The sequence below is a fragment of the Pinus tabuliformis genome, chromosome X, assembly GCF_031772625.1.
Source record: "Pinus tabuliformis cultivar Carrire ecotype Pingquan chromosome X, CPIR1, whole genome shotgun sequence".
NCBI classification, from domain to species: Eukaryota; Viridiplantae; Streptophyta; class Pinopsida; order Pinales; family Pinaceae; genus Pinus; species Pinus tabuliformis.
The window spans coordinates 1,662,131,737-1,662,150,285 of NC_142308.1; the positions used below are offsets into that span (position 1 = coordinate 1,662,131,737).

Genomic DNA, 18,549 nt, shown 5'->3' on the forward strand with positions numbered 1-18,549 from the left:
GATTCCGAAGGTTTTTTAAATTCTTAAACGGTATTTTACTGGCGAATCACGCCAACTGGGGTTACCAAATTCACGATGCATCCCATGCACGTTAAAATACCACACTCACAGTCGATACGACTAAACCTAACGATTGTCGTATGCTATTATGCATGTGATTTGTGTAAAGATATTCTTATTTTGATAATTTTTTAGGACTAATTATGTTATGAGTTTTTGTCAAGTTTTTAGACTATTTAATCTGGTTCATCATTAAGATAAAAGTGAAAAAATTAATCAACAAAGATGCATTTTGTTTCAGAGTAAGGAATTAAACTGAATCTGTTCCAGAATTAGCGATTAAACTGAAATCACAAATGCATTCTTTTAAATTCTGTATAAGACCCTAAATACCAAAATTAAATATTAACTAGGAATTCATGTTATCCGATGTGTAATCTATAGCATTCGGAGTGATAGCAAAGTAATCGTTTCTAAATGAGATGTGAAAGGAAAGATAAACCAGCTTCTTTTATCGAACTCGATATCTATGGCCAACCAGCAAACCAATCGTGAGTGCCTTTGAAGAACAGTCTTCAAAGTTTTTTTAATTGAAATTAAGCTGCAGCCACGCATTGAAACAATCTCATATCTGTATATATATCTATGCCGCCATAATATCAGCTCCCAACAGTACAGTTGTAGTGTGTGGACATTAAGTTTATACACTGATCATCACCTTGGTAACAAGCGACACCGCTTCTTCATCGTCCATTAGAATCTCAAAGGAACAATAATGAAGTGTGTTGAAATTAAGATTGTTTGCTTATTAATCTGCATGGCTGCCACATTATCATTATCATTGCCAGGGGCCGATGCAGCTGCATTGACAAGCAGTACCATAGGTCTAAGCAAGGATTACTACAAGCAAACCTGCCCAAGAGCAGAGAGTGTGATCAGGGATACCATACGCAACGCTACCCTCTTCGACCCCAAAATCCCTGCTCGCATTCTACGCATGCACTTCCACGACTGCTTCATTCGGGTAACGTCTCTGAATTGTTACTAATATTCCATGCTCATTCCTCAATCATTTCATCTTCATCTCATGAACGATATCATTACTTATGGCAGGGGTGTGACGGATCGGTGCTGCTGGACTCAACTACTACTCCAAGAAATGAAGCAGAGAAAGATGGACCACCCAACGTGTCACTCCGCGCCTTCTACGTTATAGACGATGCGAAGGCCAAGATCGAATCCATTTGCCCTAAAACGGTTTCCTGTGCTGACATTCTCGCCATAGCAGCCAGGGACGTTGTACTTCTGGTAAATTCATGGCTCCATTTGCCCTAAAAATTCCTTGCAATAACAACAAAACTATGCTATAGGGGATCTATCTATCTATATTAATTGCAATGTTAACAACAATTTAACAGGCAGGAGGGCCACAGTGGGACGTACTCAAAGGACGAAAAGACGGAGTCGTCTCGAAGGCAAACGATACGAGGAATCTACCAGCTCCCACCTTCAACATCTCTCAACTCATTCAAAGTTTCGCCCTCCGAGGGCTTTCTCTCCATGATCTCGTAGCATTGTCCGGTACTAATAACATATCCTCCCTATAATCTACTTATTATTTCTTTTTCTAGTTGAATAATGACTCATGCTATTTGTTGGGTATTTTTAATTGGAGAAAATACCAAAAACCAAATAAATTCAAACACACAGAGGCAATGCTCTGTTTTTCCTCCACAGGATCTTCTTGTGCACAGACAGCTTAATTTTTTTGAGGAACAGAGTATTTCACCATAAAAGATTTCTATTCATTAAAACAAAAAAAAATTCACTCTGTCTTCATATAAGAATTTACACTGCTGGAAAATTCCCAATAACTTTTACTGCTGTAAAACCTCCATTCACATTTACTGGTGTAAAACACTTTTACATACTGCTGTAAAAACAAAACTTACAGAGTTACAAAAAGGAACACGCACCACCATTTTCTTTATGCACTGCTTGTGCAAAAACCACACATGGTTTTCTTACATACCTGACAAGAGCATTACAATCTGTTCCTTATGATTGTGCATACAACTCTCTGTTCTATTTCGCTGCTGCGAACACACACACATTTTTCTTCCCGTGTGTCATACATGCCAAAAAAAAATCAACACACATAGCCATGTATAAAAAACATAATAAAAAAAAACTAACGAGGCCCATAACCATATTAAATGGCCTACACCTAAACTTACGTAAATGCATATATAAAAAAAATACAAATGGGACGTATGCCCATAACCATTTAAAACAGGCCTCCACCAAACAATTACGAACAGCATTAAAAGCCATGACTTTTCTTACACGGCGGTCAAACCATAGACCTTTTACTCCACGTAAAAATTGATTTGACGTGGGCCTGTGCACTTTCCGGAGATCGACGGTGAAGATTTCATGCCCAGATCACTTGGCTGATCCAACGAGGTTCGCACACCAACCTCGGGTAAAACAAACGAACTTTACTGTCCGGGGAAAATGGTTTTGGGGGGTTCGTACACTGGACGCGTGTCTCATGCTGAATGTGTTCGGAGGGCTCCAAGGAAAAACAGCCTTTGCCAAAAGGCGGTGCGAACAAGGTAGATGGTTTTGTTTGGTGGTTTTCGGCTGCGTTGAAATTACACTTTTAACACTCCCCTTTAATTTCAACAGCTGGGCATTCTGTCATACCCAGACACTTCCTCAAAAATTCAAAGCTTTTCTGGTCCAGTGGCTTTGTCAAAATGTCTGCTACCTGTTCCTGAGTCCTGCAATGTTCTAAGACAATTTCTCCATTGTTCACTAACTCTCTGATGTAGTGAAACCTTGTGTCGATGTGTTTCGTTCTCTTATGAAACACTGAATTCTTTGACAAAGCAATAGCTGAGCTATTGTCACAAAAGACCACTGTCGCTTTTGCCTGCTCTTGGCCTAAGCTTCTCAACATCCTTCTCATCCATACTGCCTGACATGCTGCTGCTGTCGCTGCCACATACTCTGCCTCTGCTGTAGATAATGCTACAATGGACTGCTTCTTAGAAGCCCATGAAATGGCTCCTGAACCCATGTTAAAAACATAACCGGAAGTGCTCTTCCGATCATCTACACTTCCAGCCCAATCGCTATCAGTGTATCCAACCAAATCTGAATGTTCTGAGGCATGATATAAAATTCCAAACATTTTAGTGCCTTTGACATACCTCAAAATTCTCTTTGCTGCCTGCCAATGTGCCTCCTTTGGCCTCTCCATAAATCTGGAAATCAAACTAACAGCATACACAATATCAGGCCTAGTTGCTGTTAAATACATAAGGCTGCCCACAATGCTTTTGTACAGGCTAGGATCAAAATCCTTGCTGCTGTCCTCTCTGCTGAGCTTTAATCCCATCACTGTGGGAGTGATTGCTGCCTTGCACTCTTGCATGTTAAATCTGCCCAAAACTTGATTTACATATCTTGCTTGAGATATAAAAATTCCTTTTTCATTTTGATCTACTTCTATGCCTAAGAAGTATCTCAACAAACCCATGTCAGTCATTTCAAATTCATTCTTCATGACTGATTTAAAATTCTCAATAAGATAAGTATCATTTCCAGTGAAAATAACATCATCTACATACAAGACAACAATTAAAATTTTACCATCCTTTTCCTTGATGTAGACTGTGGGTTCTCCTTCACATTTGTCAAATTCATTCTCCAATAGATATGAATCTATCCTGCTGTACCATGCTCTTGGCGCTTGCTTCAGCCCATAAAGAGCTTTCTTCAATTTGCACACTTTGTGCTCTTCTCCTTTCTTCTCATATCCGAGAGGCTGTTCCACATAAACCTCTTCCTTTAACACTCCATTTAGGAATGCTGATTTCACATCCATTTGGTAGACTTTCCATTTGTTTTGTGCTGCTATGGACAGCACTGCTCTCACGGTTTCCATTCTTGCAACCGGGGCGAAAGTCTCCTCATAATCTCTCCCATACTGCTGCTTGTATCCTTTGACAACCAGCCTTGCCTTGTGCCTTTCTATCTTGCCTTCAGCATTGCTCTTGGTCTTATAGACCCATTTCACACCAATGACTTCTTTGCCTTTTGGTAATTCAACCAAATCCCATGTTTTGTTTCTTTCTATGGCATTGATTTCCTCATCCATAGCTTCTATCCATTTCCTATCTTTAATAGCTTCTTCAAAATGGATAGGATCATCAACATGACAAAACAAGGCAAATAAGGAATTCATTCCTTCTTCATAAATTTCACTTATATTTCTAAACTTCTTACCTCGTTCACTTGGTGTGTAAGTGCTTGAAGATGCACTTGAGTTTCCTCCTTGTGGTGTGCTTGGAGAAGCACTCTCATTGATCCTCAATGGTGTACCTTGCTGTTCTTGTGTTGGTGCTGCTGTTTGGGGATTCATTTCAGCCACCTCTTCTTCATCCTCATCATGAGACAAACAGTTTTTAACATTCACTGTTTTCTCTATGCTTCCATCCCAAGCTTCCTCTTCAATGAATTGAACATCCCTGCTGACAAAGAACTTCTTGGTAGATGGAATGTACAGCCTGTAGGCTTTGGATTCATCACTGTATCCAATGAAGATGCATTTCTCCCCTTTGCTGTCCAACTTCCTCCTTAGCTGATCCGGAATGTGTGCATAGGCCACACACCCAAAAACTCTCATGTGGGTGACTCCTTGCTTTCTCCCACTCCATGCCTCTTCTGGCACTTTGTTCATGACTGCCTTTGTAGGACACCTGTTCAAAATATACACTGCACAATGTACAGCTTCAGCCCAATACTCATTTGGCAAATGCTTTGCCTTCAACATGCTCCTTGCCATCTCCATGATGGTTCTGTTCTTCCTTTCAGCAACTCCATTTTGCTGTGGGGTGTACCGAGTTGTGAATTGTTTATGTATTCCATTTTCTCTACAAAACTTTAGGAATTCATTTGAGATATACTCACCTCCTCTATCAGTTCTCAATACTTTTATGTGCAGCCCGCTTTGGTTCTCCACAAGTGCTTTGAAGTTTTGGAATTTCTCAAAGACTTCACTTTTGTTCTTGAGGAAATATATCCAAGTCTTTCTTGTAAAATCATCAATGAATGTCAAGAAATATAGGCTGTCAGCTAATGATGGAGCTTGCATTGGTCCACACAAATCTGAGTGGATAATCTCTAAGGGTGCCTTTGCCCTTATGCTTTTCCCTGATGGAAAACTTTCTCTATGTTGTTTTCCCAATATGCAGCCTTCACAAAGGCTGTCCGGCTTCTCTATCAATGGTAATCCCTTTACCATTCCTTTTCTGCTCAATAAGTTTAGACCTCCAAAATTTAGATGCCCGAATCTCAAGTGCCATAACCAGTTCTCATCCTTTGGCACGCTTTGGTAGGCCTCATGGGTGACTGCTGCCATTTCCTTCTTGTTCTTCAAGTCTGCTCTTATTCTAAGAGGGAACATTCTGTTCCTTGTCATCTTCACTTCAGCAATGCATCTTTTGCTGGGTGGTATGTCCATGATGGTGCACACATCATTTACAAAGTAAACATTGTAACCCTTTTGGATAAGCTGTCCAACACTCAATAGGTTACATCTCATTCCGGGGACATAGTAGACATCTGCTATGGTTTTCTTTTCTCCTTGTTTTGTGAATATTTTTACCTCCCCTTTTCCCATAACAGACACTTTACTATCAGTTCCTAGTGTGACCTCTGATTTCAAATTCTGATTTAAGGCTGAAAAGAGGGCTATATTCCCTGTCATATGGTTGCTGCAACCTGAGTCTAAAAACCAAATGTCTTCACTATGTGTTTCAGCCATGTTACAAGCTAACAGGACATTTTCTTGACTGCTGTTTTCTCTTGTAACATTTGCATTCTGTCTGCTGTTCATATCATGATGTTTCTTTCTACAATCACTAGCATAATGTCCATACTTTTTGCAATAATAGCATTGAACATTAGATTTATCATACCTTTGTCCTTGAGCCTGATACTGATCTCTTTGTTGGCTGCTGCCTTGACCTTGGTTCTGATTTTGATTGCTGCCTCTTCCTTGTGCATTTGATGTGCTGTTCCTTCCACCTCTGTTCTGGCTTCTGCCTCTTCCTCTCTTGTTTCCTCTGCCTTGACCTCTTCCTCTTCCAAAGGACATCTGGGTCTTGAAGGCTTGCTCTAGGGATGAGTTTTCATTCCTACTCAACCTCTGCTCATGAGTTATCAGTGATGCATGTAGCTCATCAACTGAATATCTTGAGAGATCCTTTGTCTCTTCAATGGTGGTGACTATGGCATCGAACCTTGAGGGTAAGACCCTCAATATTTTCTCCACTATTCTTCTATCTTCAATGGTTTCTCCATGAGTTCTCATTTGTGTGATTACACCAATCACATGAGTGAAGAATGATTCAATGTTGTCTGACTCCTTCATCTTCAAGTTTTCAAAATCCCTTCTCAGCATTTGCAATTTTGCTGTCTTCACTCTCTCCATGCCTTGATAGGCTGTCTTAAGGGTTTCCCATGCATTGTGTGATGTTTTAGCTGCTGCTATCCTTGGGAATATACTCTGGTCCACTGCTTGATACAACAAGACAATGGCCTTTGCATCCTTCTTCCTATTGAGCTTCAGCTGATCCTTCTCTCCCTGAGTTAGTGCATTGAACTCATTTTCATCTGCTGGTTCCTCAAACCCATATTCTACTAGTTCCCATATATCTTGAGCGATGAACAAAGCTCTCATGGTTATAGACCAGTAGTCATAGTTCTTCCCATTAAAGTGTGGGAGCTGGGTGTTGAACATACCCATGCTTGTGCTTGCCATTCCTTGCATCTTGAACTATGGTTTTAAATCCTTGACTGTGATTTTTTTTAAAAACTGACTGTCTTCAACAATAACAAGAGAAATGCTTTTGGGGAATACCTGAATCCTTCGCTGTCTGATTCTTCTGTCTACCTGAGGGGTTTTGCTGCAGCAACAACCTTCTCCCTTCAGCTTCTTTGTCTCCTACAAAGAGCCTAAGCCTTGCTCTGATACCACTGTTGGGTATTTTTAATTGGAGAAAATACCAAAAACCAAATAAATTCAAACACACAGAGGCAATGCTCTGTTTTTCCTCCACAGGATCTTCTTGTGCACAGACAGCTTAATTTTTTTTTACTGAGGAACAGAGTATTTCACCATAAAAGATTTCTATTCATTAAAACAAAAAAAAATTCACTCTGTCTTCATATAAGAATTTACACTGCTGGAAAATTCCCAATAACTTTTACTGCTGTAAAACCTCCATTCACATTTACTGGTGTAAAACACTTTTACATACTGCTGTAAAAACAAAACTTACAGAGTTACAAAAAGGAACACGCACCACCATTTTCTTTATGCACTGCTTGTGCAAAAACCACACATGGTTTTCTTACATACCTGACAAGAGCATTACAATCTGTTCCTTATGATTGTGCATACAACTCTCTGTTCTATTTCGCTGCTGCGAACACACACACATTTTTCTTCCCGTGTGTCATACATGCCAAAAAAAAATCAACACACATAGCCATGTATAAAAAACATAATAAAAAAAAACTAACGAGGCCCATAACCATATTAAATGGCCTACACCTAAACTTACGTAAATGCATATATAAAAAAAATACAAATGGGACGTATGCCCATAACCATTTAAAACAGGCCTCCACCAAACAATTACGAACAGCATTAAAAGCCATGACTTTTCTTACACGGCGGTCAAACCATAGACCTTTTACTCCACGTAAAAATTGATTTGACGTGGGCCTGTGCACTTTCCGGAGATCGACGGTGAAGATTTCATGCCCAGATCACTTGGCTGATCCAACGAGGTTCGCACACCAACCTCGGGTAAAACAAACGAACTTTACTGTCCGGGGAAAATGGTTTTGGGGGGTTCGTACACTGGACGCGTGTCTCATGCTGAATGTGTTCGGAGGGCTCCAAGGAAAAACAGCCTTTGCCAAAAGGCGGTGCGAACAAGGTAGATGGTTTTGTTTGGTGGTTTTCGGCTGCGTTGAAATTACACTTTTAACACTATTGACAACAGGTGGACACACGTTGGGGTTCTCTCACTGCTCTTCCTTTGAGAGCAGACTCCACAACTTCAACGCCACGCATAATGTGGATCCGACTATGGAGCCACAGTTCGCGCAGAAGCTACGCAGGGTCTGCCCACAGCCCAATACCAACCGCAGCGCGGGTTCTTTTCTGGATTCCACCGCTACCCAATTTGACAACGCCTACTACCAAAATCTGGTAGAAGGAAAGGGAGTGTTTGCCTCGGACCAGGCACTGTTCTTGCACAATGGTCGAACAAAGGCCATTGTGAAGAGATTCGCGAAGGATGAGCAGGCCTTCTTCAAAGCATTTGCAACCTCCATGCTCAAGATGGGAAGTGTTGGAGTGTTGACCAGCGGAGGAGAAGTGAGACTCAATTGCAGGAAAGTGAATAACAAATCCTAAACAGAGCAACAATAATTCCATGTCACTTATAGGCCATGGGCATTCCAGCATCCCTTCCATTTGATGATACATAACTAACTGTTATTCTAATGTATTGTTAATAATTCCATGTCACGTCTGAGCCAGAGGCGTTCGAGCCTCCCTCCCCTTTTGATGGTTCATGACTAACTGGTATTCTAATATATTGTTTTTAGACTAGTTGTTTGGAGAGTGATGATATCTATATAAAATTTATTTCATTTTGTATCACACCGCTGGGTTTATACAATCAATGATAAGTGGAAAAAATGCAGGTCGATATAATAAATTTATTTAATTTTGTCACGCACCGCCTTGTAATTGGATTTGCTCGATTTATTCGATCAATGATCAGTGGAAAAAATTCAGGTAGATATAATAAATTTATTTGATTTAGTGGAAAAAATTCAGGTAGATATAATAAATTTATTTGATTTTGTCACATGTTGGAGCAAACAATGAGCAGCCGAAATTGTTAAAAGCATATACAGCACATACAAAAATCATAAAAATAATACAAAGATTTAAGGTGGTTCACCCAATCAATCTGGGCTACATCCACCAAACATATGCATCGGCAATCTTAACAGGAGATTACAACAATTTAATTCTTCACACATACTCTCAGCTCACCCTATTTTCTACACTCATCCTCTACGGGCTTACATTTTTTATAGTTGGGGTAGAAAACTGAATAATAAATTCTCTCACAACAAATATAGGATGCATTAACTCCTCCTCAAGAATAATGGAGCTAATATAGCAACAAATCCTATTGTTGTCACCTACATGAGATTTTTGCTAAATTAAATAAAACAGAAAATTTCAACAATCTCCACCTTGACAACAATTAGCTTGATACCCTGTTCATTTATTATTTTATCTTTTCCGCAAGCCAAGAGAAGCCAGACACCAACGTAGCTTCTCTAAAAAACTGGTTTCATGAACATGTCTGCACAGTTTTCCTTCATATGCACTTTTTCAAAAGAGACTCCCCTTTCAGTGATACCCTGTCTTATAAAATGGTACTTGATAGGTATATGCTTTGATTTACTATGATATGCCGGATTCTTAGCCAAATGAATTGCACTTTGACTATCACAAAATAAATTGATGTTGTCCTGCAACCTACCAAACTCACCAAACAAACCTTTCTACCAAACCGCTTCTTTGCAAGCATGTGAAGCAGCTACGTATTCTGCTTCAGTAGTGGATAAAGCAACAATGTTATGTAGCTTTGTGTTAAAATTGGCAACCAGGGAAAAACTTCATGTGGGTCATCTTATTCATGGCTAATAATATTTTTATTAGATTCCCCTCGTCGAGAGGTGTAGGATTGATATAAAGATCATCCAATTCCGATAAGTATTCATGGAGATATGAATTTATTTTGATTATGGAATTATTATCAAGCCGACCTACAACTCATGTAGGCTCAGAAGCCCAACAGTCGCATCTATTCACCCACCAACGTTGTGTATAAATATAAGAGGACTTTTCCTCATTTAGACTCACTCATCTCATCACATCTCTCTCTCTCTACTGCGCAGATATGAGTCTCTTCTCTACTGCGCTGAAATGGGTCTCTCTCTCTCACACATGTGAAGCCGGAAGCTGTTGAATTTGAAGCTGCAACTGCAGAAGTAAAGATTGGCTTGTGTGGCCTAGAAGATCTCCTCTTTGGAACTGCGTTGTAGGTTCATCTGAACCTCCTTTGAAAGCCGCAACTTTTGGTGGTGGAATGAAGTCAATCCGACGAACGGTTTGCAAGATAACGACTGCCCTAGTTTGAAGCCGGAAGCTGCTGAAACTGAAGTTGCAACTGCAGAAGTAAAGATTGACTTGCGTGGCCTATAAGATCTCCTCATCTGAACTACGTTGTAGGTTCAGCTGAACCTCCTCTGGAAGCCGAAACTTTTGGTGGTGGAATGAAGTCAATCTGACTGTCGGTTTGTGAGATATGGTCTGCCCTAGTTTGATAATGAAGCCGCTAATGCTGATGCTACTGATCTAGTGTTTACTACTGCTGATATGAATCAGATTTATTGTACTATTTCTCTCTGCTGAATTATTGAAGATAAAAGAATATTTTATCAAAGGGTTTCCCCACACATAGTGGGGTTTGTCCCTGGCTAGCCGCCACATCTTGTGTCTCTTGTCTTGGCTTGTTTTCTGTCGATCGTTTAATGTTCTATCTGCACTTTACTTTATGTACATGTTATTGCTAATCGGTGGAATATAATAAGAAAAAGAAGTAAATTGTTATAAGCATAGAACATACCATAACTTAACATGGTATCAGAGCTGAGGTGAAGACAAAGCCCGAGCAAGAGCAAGAGCAATCATTGAAGAGAAGATTGGCAAGGCTATACTAAAAGAACTATGGGGTCCTCAACACTCTTTCCTGCTGAAGACAAGCTCCGTGAGAAAGTTGACTATCACGGATGGAAGATGTCTATCGATCTAACCCTTGAAGATCAAGGAGTGCTGGACCATGTAAGAGGCAATATTGTTGAACCTTCATCAAATGCATCTGCTGCTGCCTGGAACAAATGGAAAAATGGAGAAGTCAAAACAAAGAAGATCATCCGGGACTCTATCGACAAGCGTTTGGTGACCTACATCTCTGATCTAGACACCTCCAAAGAAATCTACGACAGAGTGGTGAGTTTATTTAAAGTTAATGATGCAAATCAAGTTTTGTTTCTTAGAAATAAGTTGAGGGAAATCAAGAAGGGTAAAGATGAAAGTATGCAAGCATACTTCTTAAGAATCACCGAGATCAAGAACGATCTCCTATCTATTGGGGAAACCATTACTGACAGAGAAATGGCACTCACAACTCTTGGAGGATTACCATCCGAATGGTACGTGTTCAGGACTACTCTTCTGAACTATAATGTAATTCCTGGTTTCGAGGAATTAATGGCTAGATGCATTCAAGAAGAAACAGGGGAAGAAGAGCAAGAAATTCCCATGCCTAAAGGTCCTCCTACTGCTTTTTCGTCTCATGCTAAGAGAAGAAATAATTCTGGGTCTAAATCAAAAGGAAAGGATGGATCTAAGGGTGGAAGAAAAGGACAATGTTTCATCTACGATGAAGCAGGTCACTATGCAAGGAAGTGCCCTGATAGAAAGTACTCACACTGGGATGATGATCAAAATCCCTCTGATGGCAATCAAAGGAATGACAAATTCAATAGCAAAGGTAAGAGGAGAGCTGGGAATCAAGGAAGAGGACAACCATTCAAGAAGGCTAGAAAGTCTAGGATGTATTAAATGCACCTGACCTCAAAAAGAACCTAGTGTCCATCTCGGCAACGGAAGACAAAGGCTACAAGGTAACCTTCAGCGATGGCAAGGTACGTATATGGAAAAATAATGTTAAATATGCCTTTACTCTTGGGTTTAGTGTTGATTCATTATATCAGGTCGATGGAAGTCTGCTAGGTGTCATGTCTTATGACACATCTCTTCAGTCTGAACTTTGGCATTAGAGGTTTGCCCCCCTTCATTACAAAGCTCTACCCGATGTAAGACAGATGGTAACAGGGATGCCTGAATTCCAAGTAGAGAAAGAAGGTGTATGTCCGGGATGTGCCAAAGGAAATCTCAAAAGGGGACCATTCCCCTCAAGCCAAAGCAAGACCTCCGATATATTACAGTTGGTTCACTCAGGCATACCTGAGGTTGGCATTAAGAGGGAGACTACTACACCACATACTCCTAAGCAGAATGGTGTGGTGGGAAGGAAGAACCGAACGATGATGGAAGCTGTCCGGGCCATGCTACATGATCAAAGACTTCTGAAGTTTCTATGGGCTGAAGCTGCAAACACTGCCGTATATGTACAAAATCGATGCCCTCATCAAGCATTGGGTTCCAAGACTCCTGAAGAAAAGTTCACTGGTAAGAAACCTGATGTTTCTCATTTCAGAATTTTTGGAAGCCCTGTATATTTTCATGTGCCGAAAGAGAAAAGAAATAAATTGGGTGCATCTGGAAAGAAGGGAATTTTCGTGGGCTATGGTGAAAATACTAAAGGCTATAGAATCTATGTAACCGGTCAAAGGGAAGTCGTAATTACTCATGATGTCACCTTTGACGAAGATATGGCTCTCAGCGAGGTGAACAATCTTCCAAATTTGAGGAGCTCTCAAGAAGCCGACAGCAGGGAACCGAAAGAAAAGGCTGATGAATCAATGCCTGATGTAGAAGAACCCATGGATCTGATTGATCCTCCTCCACATGAGCCTTCCTCTTCTAGGAAGAGGCCTTCATGGCTTAGGGGGATACTTGATGATGCTAAAGGACATGCTGCACCCTGAGGAACCTTCCATCAAAGTAAGAAACTTAACAGGTATCAGGGATACCTGACCATCATGAGCACGATCATACAAAATGAACCTTCATCATTCTCAGATGTCATCAAGCATTAACTATGGAAGGATGCTATGACCATAGAATATGAGTCTATTATGGAGAATGATGTCTGGGAAGTAGTTCCCAGACCCCAGGGCAAGACAGTTGTTACTTCCAAATGGATTTACAAGATATAGCATGCAGCAAATGGAAGTATGGAAAAGTATAAGGCTCGTTTTGTTGCTCATGGTTTCTCCCAGAAAGAAGGTCTAGACTATGATGTGATATTTGCACCTGTTGCCAGATATACGACCATCCGCTTGATCATAGCCCTTGCCACTTCACAAGGATGGAACCTACATCAGATGGATGTCAAGACTTCGTTCTTGCATGGTTTGATCAAAGAAGAGGTCTACGTGGAGCAACCCGAAGGATTTGAGATTTATGATTGAAAATCTCATGTATGCAAGTTGAAGAAGGCTCTCTATGGGCTGAAGCAAGCACCCCGAGCATGGTATGAGAGGATCGATAGCTACTTGATGAAGTTTGGATTCACTAGTAGTGAAGCCGATCCTAACCTTTACTTTAAGGTTGAAGATGACAAGCCTATCATACTGGTGTTGCATGTAGATGACCTCTTTCTAACAGGTGCAAACCCTCTCATTCACAAATGTAAGAGGGAGATGGCTTCTGAATTTGAAATGAAGGACCAAGGACTTGAAGTGTGGCAGAAGCCAAGGGAAATTTTCCTATCTCAAGGAAAATATGTGGTAAAGATATTGGAAAGATTCGGTATGATGGAATGCAAGACTGTGACTACCTCGAGGATCTTAACTTTTAGAAGTTATATGGTAGTGATGTCGGACCAGACTTGGGAAATGCCTCTGAGTTTCAAAAACTCATTCGCATTGATGTTCTTGGTGAACCTCCGTCCAAACATATGTTTTGCAGTTATCATTGTGAGCTCATATTTGGTTGAGCCTCACTGAATTGATGCCAAGAATCTTCTGAGATGTCTTCAGGACACAATCTCTCATGGATTAAGATACACTGCCAGAGATGTGAGACTATTTGGATACACAGATTCTGACTGGGCAGGCAATGTGGAGGACCGTAAGAGCACTTCCGGGTGTTGTTTCTCCTTGGGATCTGCTTCGATATCCTGGATGAGCAGGAAACAAAAGTCGGTGGCTTTGAGCACCGCCAAAGCAGAGTATATTGTTGCTAGCATGGCTTCTTGTGAGGCAGTTTGGTTGCGAAAGCTCTTCAGTGAGTTGTTTGGATTCACATTGGATACCACTGTGATCCTTTGTGACAACCAAAGTGGGATTTGTTTGTCAGAGAATCCCGTATTCCATGATCGCTCCAAGCATATTGATATCAGATACCATTATATTCGAGATATGGTGCAACGGGGAGCTATAAGGCTCCATCATATCGGTACAGATGAACAGGTCGCCGACATTCTGACAAAACCCCTTGGGAAAGTAAAATTTCTGACTTTCCGTGAACAACTTGGAGTGGTTCAAAGACCCTCCAATGAGGGTCATGTATGATGCATTGAGCTCTGAGAGCTCCAGGAGGGTGTGGGGTGCTTCTTGGAGCAGCATATGACCACAGGATTATTCACTATCCCCTGGTGGTATACATGTACACCCCGTGGCGACATTGTAGCAGGATTGATGTGTTCTCCTGTGAGGCCTGGATTGATGTGTTCTCCATGGCAGCCTAGATTGATGTGTTCTCCATGGCAATTGTAGCAGGATTGATGTGTTCTCCTGTGAGGCCTGGATTGATGTGTTCTCCATGGCAATTGTAGCAGGATTGATGTGTTCTCCTGTGAGGCCTGGATTGATGTGTTCTCCATGGCAGCCTGGATTGATGTGTTCTCCATGGCAATTGTAGCAGGATTGATGTGTTCTCCTGTGAGGCCTGGATTGATGTGTTCTCCATGGCAATTGTAGCATGATTGATGTGTTCTCCTGTTAGGCCTGGATTGATGTGTTCTCCATGGCAATTGTAGCAGGATTGATGTGTTCTCCTGTGAGGACAGGATTGATTAGTTCTCCTGTCAAGGCATCCTACCCATGCAGTCTGGGACTCATGGGAAGTACCTCTCATCTGATCAATGAGCAGGGAAATGAAGTTAGGGACCATAGTAGTACCGATGGACGCATCGTTGTAACTATCGTACTCCCTATGCTAGGATGACCTCCATTGATCTGGGATCAATGATACTGGTCTGGAACCAGTGGTAGGAGTTGTACCATACTATGACGCTGACTTCGGGTCGGTTGAGACTGGTCTGGGATCAGTGGTACATACTCTGAGACTGACTTTGAGTCAGTGGAGGATGATATTGGTCTGGGACCATTGGAGTTGTATTCACTATGACACTGACTTTGGGTTGGTTGAGACTGGTTTGGGACCAATGGTACATACTCTGAGACTGACTTTGAGTCAGTATGATACATCCTTGATCATTTCTTCTTCTTCATAATTCGGACAAAAGCAAAGTAGAACAGAACAATGCAAGAGCAGAGCAGAACAGAACAAAACAGTACAGATCAGTGCAGGGCAGAACAAGACAAAGCAGAACAGGAAAAATAGAGCAGAGCAGGGAAAGGGTCAGGTTGTACAAGGCAGTGCATTTGATGGATGAATAGTAACGACCGATTGATAGATTGCAGATGAAGTTCTCCATGGTTGAGAGGGAGTGTTAAAATTGGCAACCAGGGAAAAACTTCATGTGGGTCATCTTCTTCATGGCTAATAATATTTTTATTAGATTCCTCTCGTCGAGAGGTGTAGGATTGATATAAAGATCATCCAATTCTGATAAGTATTCATGGAGATATAAATTTATTTTGATTATGGAATTATTATCAAGCCGACCTACAATTCATGTAGGCTCAGAAGCCCAACAGTCGCATCTATTCACCCACCAACGTTGTGTATAAATAGAAGAGGACTTTTCCTCATTTAGACTCACTCATCTCATCACATCTCTCTCTCTCTACTGCGCAGATATGAGTCTCTTCTCTACTGCGCTGAAATGGGTCTCTCTCTCTCACACATGTGAAGCCGGAAGCTGTTGAATTTGAAGCTGCAACTGCAGAAGTAAAGATTGACTTGCGTGGCCTAGAAGATCTCCTCTTTGGAACTGCGTTGTAGGTTTATCTGAACCTCCTTTGAAAGCCACAACTTTTGGTGGTGGAATGAAGTCAATCCGACGAACGGTTTGAAAGATATCGACTACCCTAGTTTGAAGTCGGAAACTGCTGAAACTGAAGCTGCAACTGCAGAAGTAAAGATTGAATTGCGTGGCCTAGAAGATCTCCTCATCTGAACTGCGTTGTAGGTTCATCTGAACCTCCTCTAGAAGCTGAAACTTTTGGTGGTGGAATGAAGTCAATCCGACTGTCGGTTTGTGAGATATGGTCTGCCCTAGTTTGATAGTGAAGCCGCTAATGTTGATGCTACTGATCTAGTGTTTGCTACTGCTGATTTGAATCAGATTTATTGTACTATTTCTCTCTGCTGAATTATTGAAGATAAAAGAAGATTTGATCAAAGGGTTTCCCCACACATTGTGGGGTTTGTCCCTGGCTAGCCGCCACATCTTGTGTCTCTTGTCTTGGCTTGTTTTCTGTCAATCGTTTAATGTTCTATCTGCACTTTACTTTATGTACATGTGATTGCTAATCGGTGGAATATAATAAGAAAAAGAAGTAAACTGTTATAAGCATAGAACATACCATAACTTAACACTTTGACATCCAGCTAATAGCTCCACCTGCAAGAGTAAAGACATACCCTGAAGTTGACCTTCTCTTATCCAAATCACCTGCAAAATTGGAATCAACATATCCACAAACAAATTCACTACCCTTGTTATAAGTGATACAATAATCACTTGTGCCTCTCAAATACTGAAGCACCCATTTTAGTGTTGACCAGTGTTCTTTTCCTGGATTTTCCATATACCTGCTGACAACCCCAACTGCATGTGAAATATCTTGTCGAGTACAAACCATTGCATACATCAAACAACCTACTACATTGGCATATGGAATTCGAGACATATATTCATTTTCTTCATTTGTATTAGGACATAAACTTGAAGAAAGCTTAAAATGGGAAGCTAAAGGGACTGAAACAGGCTTCACATTGTTCATACCAAACCTCAAGAGTATCTTCTCAATATACTTCTGTTGTGATAGCCACAACTTACCATTGCTCCTATCTCTGAAAATCTCCATGCCCAAAATTTTTCTTGCTGCTCTTAGATCTTTCATATCAAATGTCCTAGCCATCTGAGCCTTTAACCTGTTGATCTCTATTATGCTTTTGCTTGCTAAAAGCATATCGTCAACATACAACACTAAGATAATGAACATGCCATTACTTAATTTCTTAAAGTAAACACAATGATCATATTCACTTCTTATATAATTTTGACTCATCATGAAAGAATCAAATTTCTTGTACCATTGTCGAGGCGACTGCTTCAGACCATACAATGATTTCTTGAGCCTGCAGACAAATTTCTTGTTGCGATTTTGAACAAACCCTTCCGGTTGTTCCATGTAAATCTCCTCATCTAAATCTCCATGTAAAAATGTAGTTTTAACATCTAGTTGCTGTAATTCTAAATCAAGTAAAGCAACTAATGCTAATACAATTCGAATTGAAACAATTTTTACAACTGGTGAAAATATCTCATGAAAATCAATGCCTGCTTTTTGAGAAAAACCTTTTGCGACCAGCCTTGCTTTGTACCTGTCCTCTGTATCATCAACACCCCTTTTCAATTTGTAAACTCATTTACATCCCACAGTTTTTCTGTCTTTAGGAAGTTCTACCAGATCCCATGTGTCATTCTTGTCTAATGCCATCATCTCGTCCTTCATAGCTTCTTTCCACTTTCCACTTTTAGAACCTTCTACAGCTTCCTGATAGCACAAAGGTTCATCATCATTAGGGGTTAAAGAAACTGAAGTAACATAATCATCATACCTTTTAGGAGGACGTTTGATTCTCGTGGACCTCCTTAAGTATGTTTTGGTACTTCCACAATTTGTTGATTATTATCTGTAGGAACTTCTTCATGATCTGCATTTGAAACATGTTCATGATCTACATCTGAATCTTGTTCATGATCTGCATGTGAAACTTGTTCATGACTCACATCTAAACCATGTTCATCTTGGCTATCATCAGTGTTTGAACTGGTTTCAAACTGAATGTGTTGAAGCTTAGATACATTATCCTGTTTCAATTTATCATCTACATCTGGATTTTCAAGTGAGGATTCATTAAATTTAACATCTCTGTTAATGATGATCTTGTGATTAGTAGGATCCCACAATCTGTATCCCTTAGTCCCATCAACATATCCAACAAAGATATATCTTTTTGATTTAGGATCTAATTTAGAACGTTGATGTTTCGGAACTAGAGCATATGCATCACAACCAAAAACTTTTAGTTTAGAATAATCACAAGGATTACCTTTCCATACCTCTTGAGGAATTTTGCATCCTATTGCAGTTGATGGTGATCGATTTATCAAATAGCAAGCTGTAGAAACCGCTTCTGTCCACAATTCCTTCTGTAAATTGGCGTTCCTAAGCATACTTCTTGCTCTCTCTAAAAGAGCCCTG

General features: G+C 40.5%; 1 protein-coding gene across 1 annotated transcript; it reads left to right on the plus strand.

The window, feature by feature from the left end:
- The first annotated feature begins 682 nt into the window (after positions 1-682).
- On the plus strand, positions 683-8,788 carry LOC149146385 (peroxidase 66-like). Its single transcript, XM_089447763.1, has 4 exons — positions 683-1,024; positions 1,114-1,308; positions 1,419-1,581; positions 8,088-8,788. Exons 1-4 carry the CDS (start codon positions 776-778, stop codon positions 8,501-8,503), a joined length of 1,023 nt encoding a protein of 340 aa, XP_089303889.1. The 5' UTR covers positions 683-775; the 3' UTR covers positions 8,504-8,788.
- Positions 8,789-18,549: the final 9,761 nt, after the last annotated feature.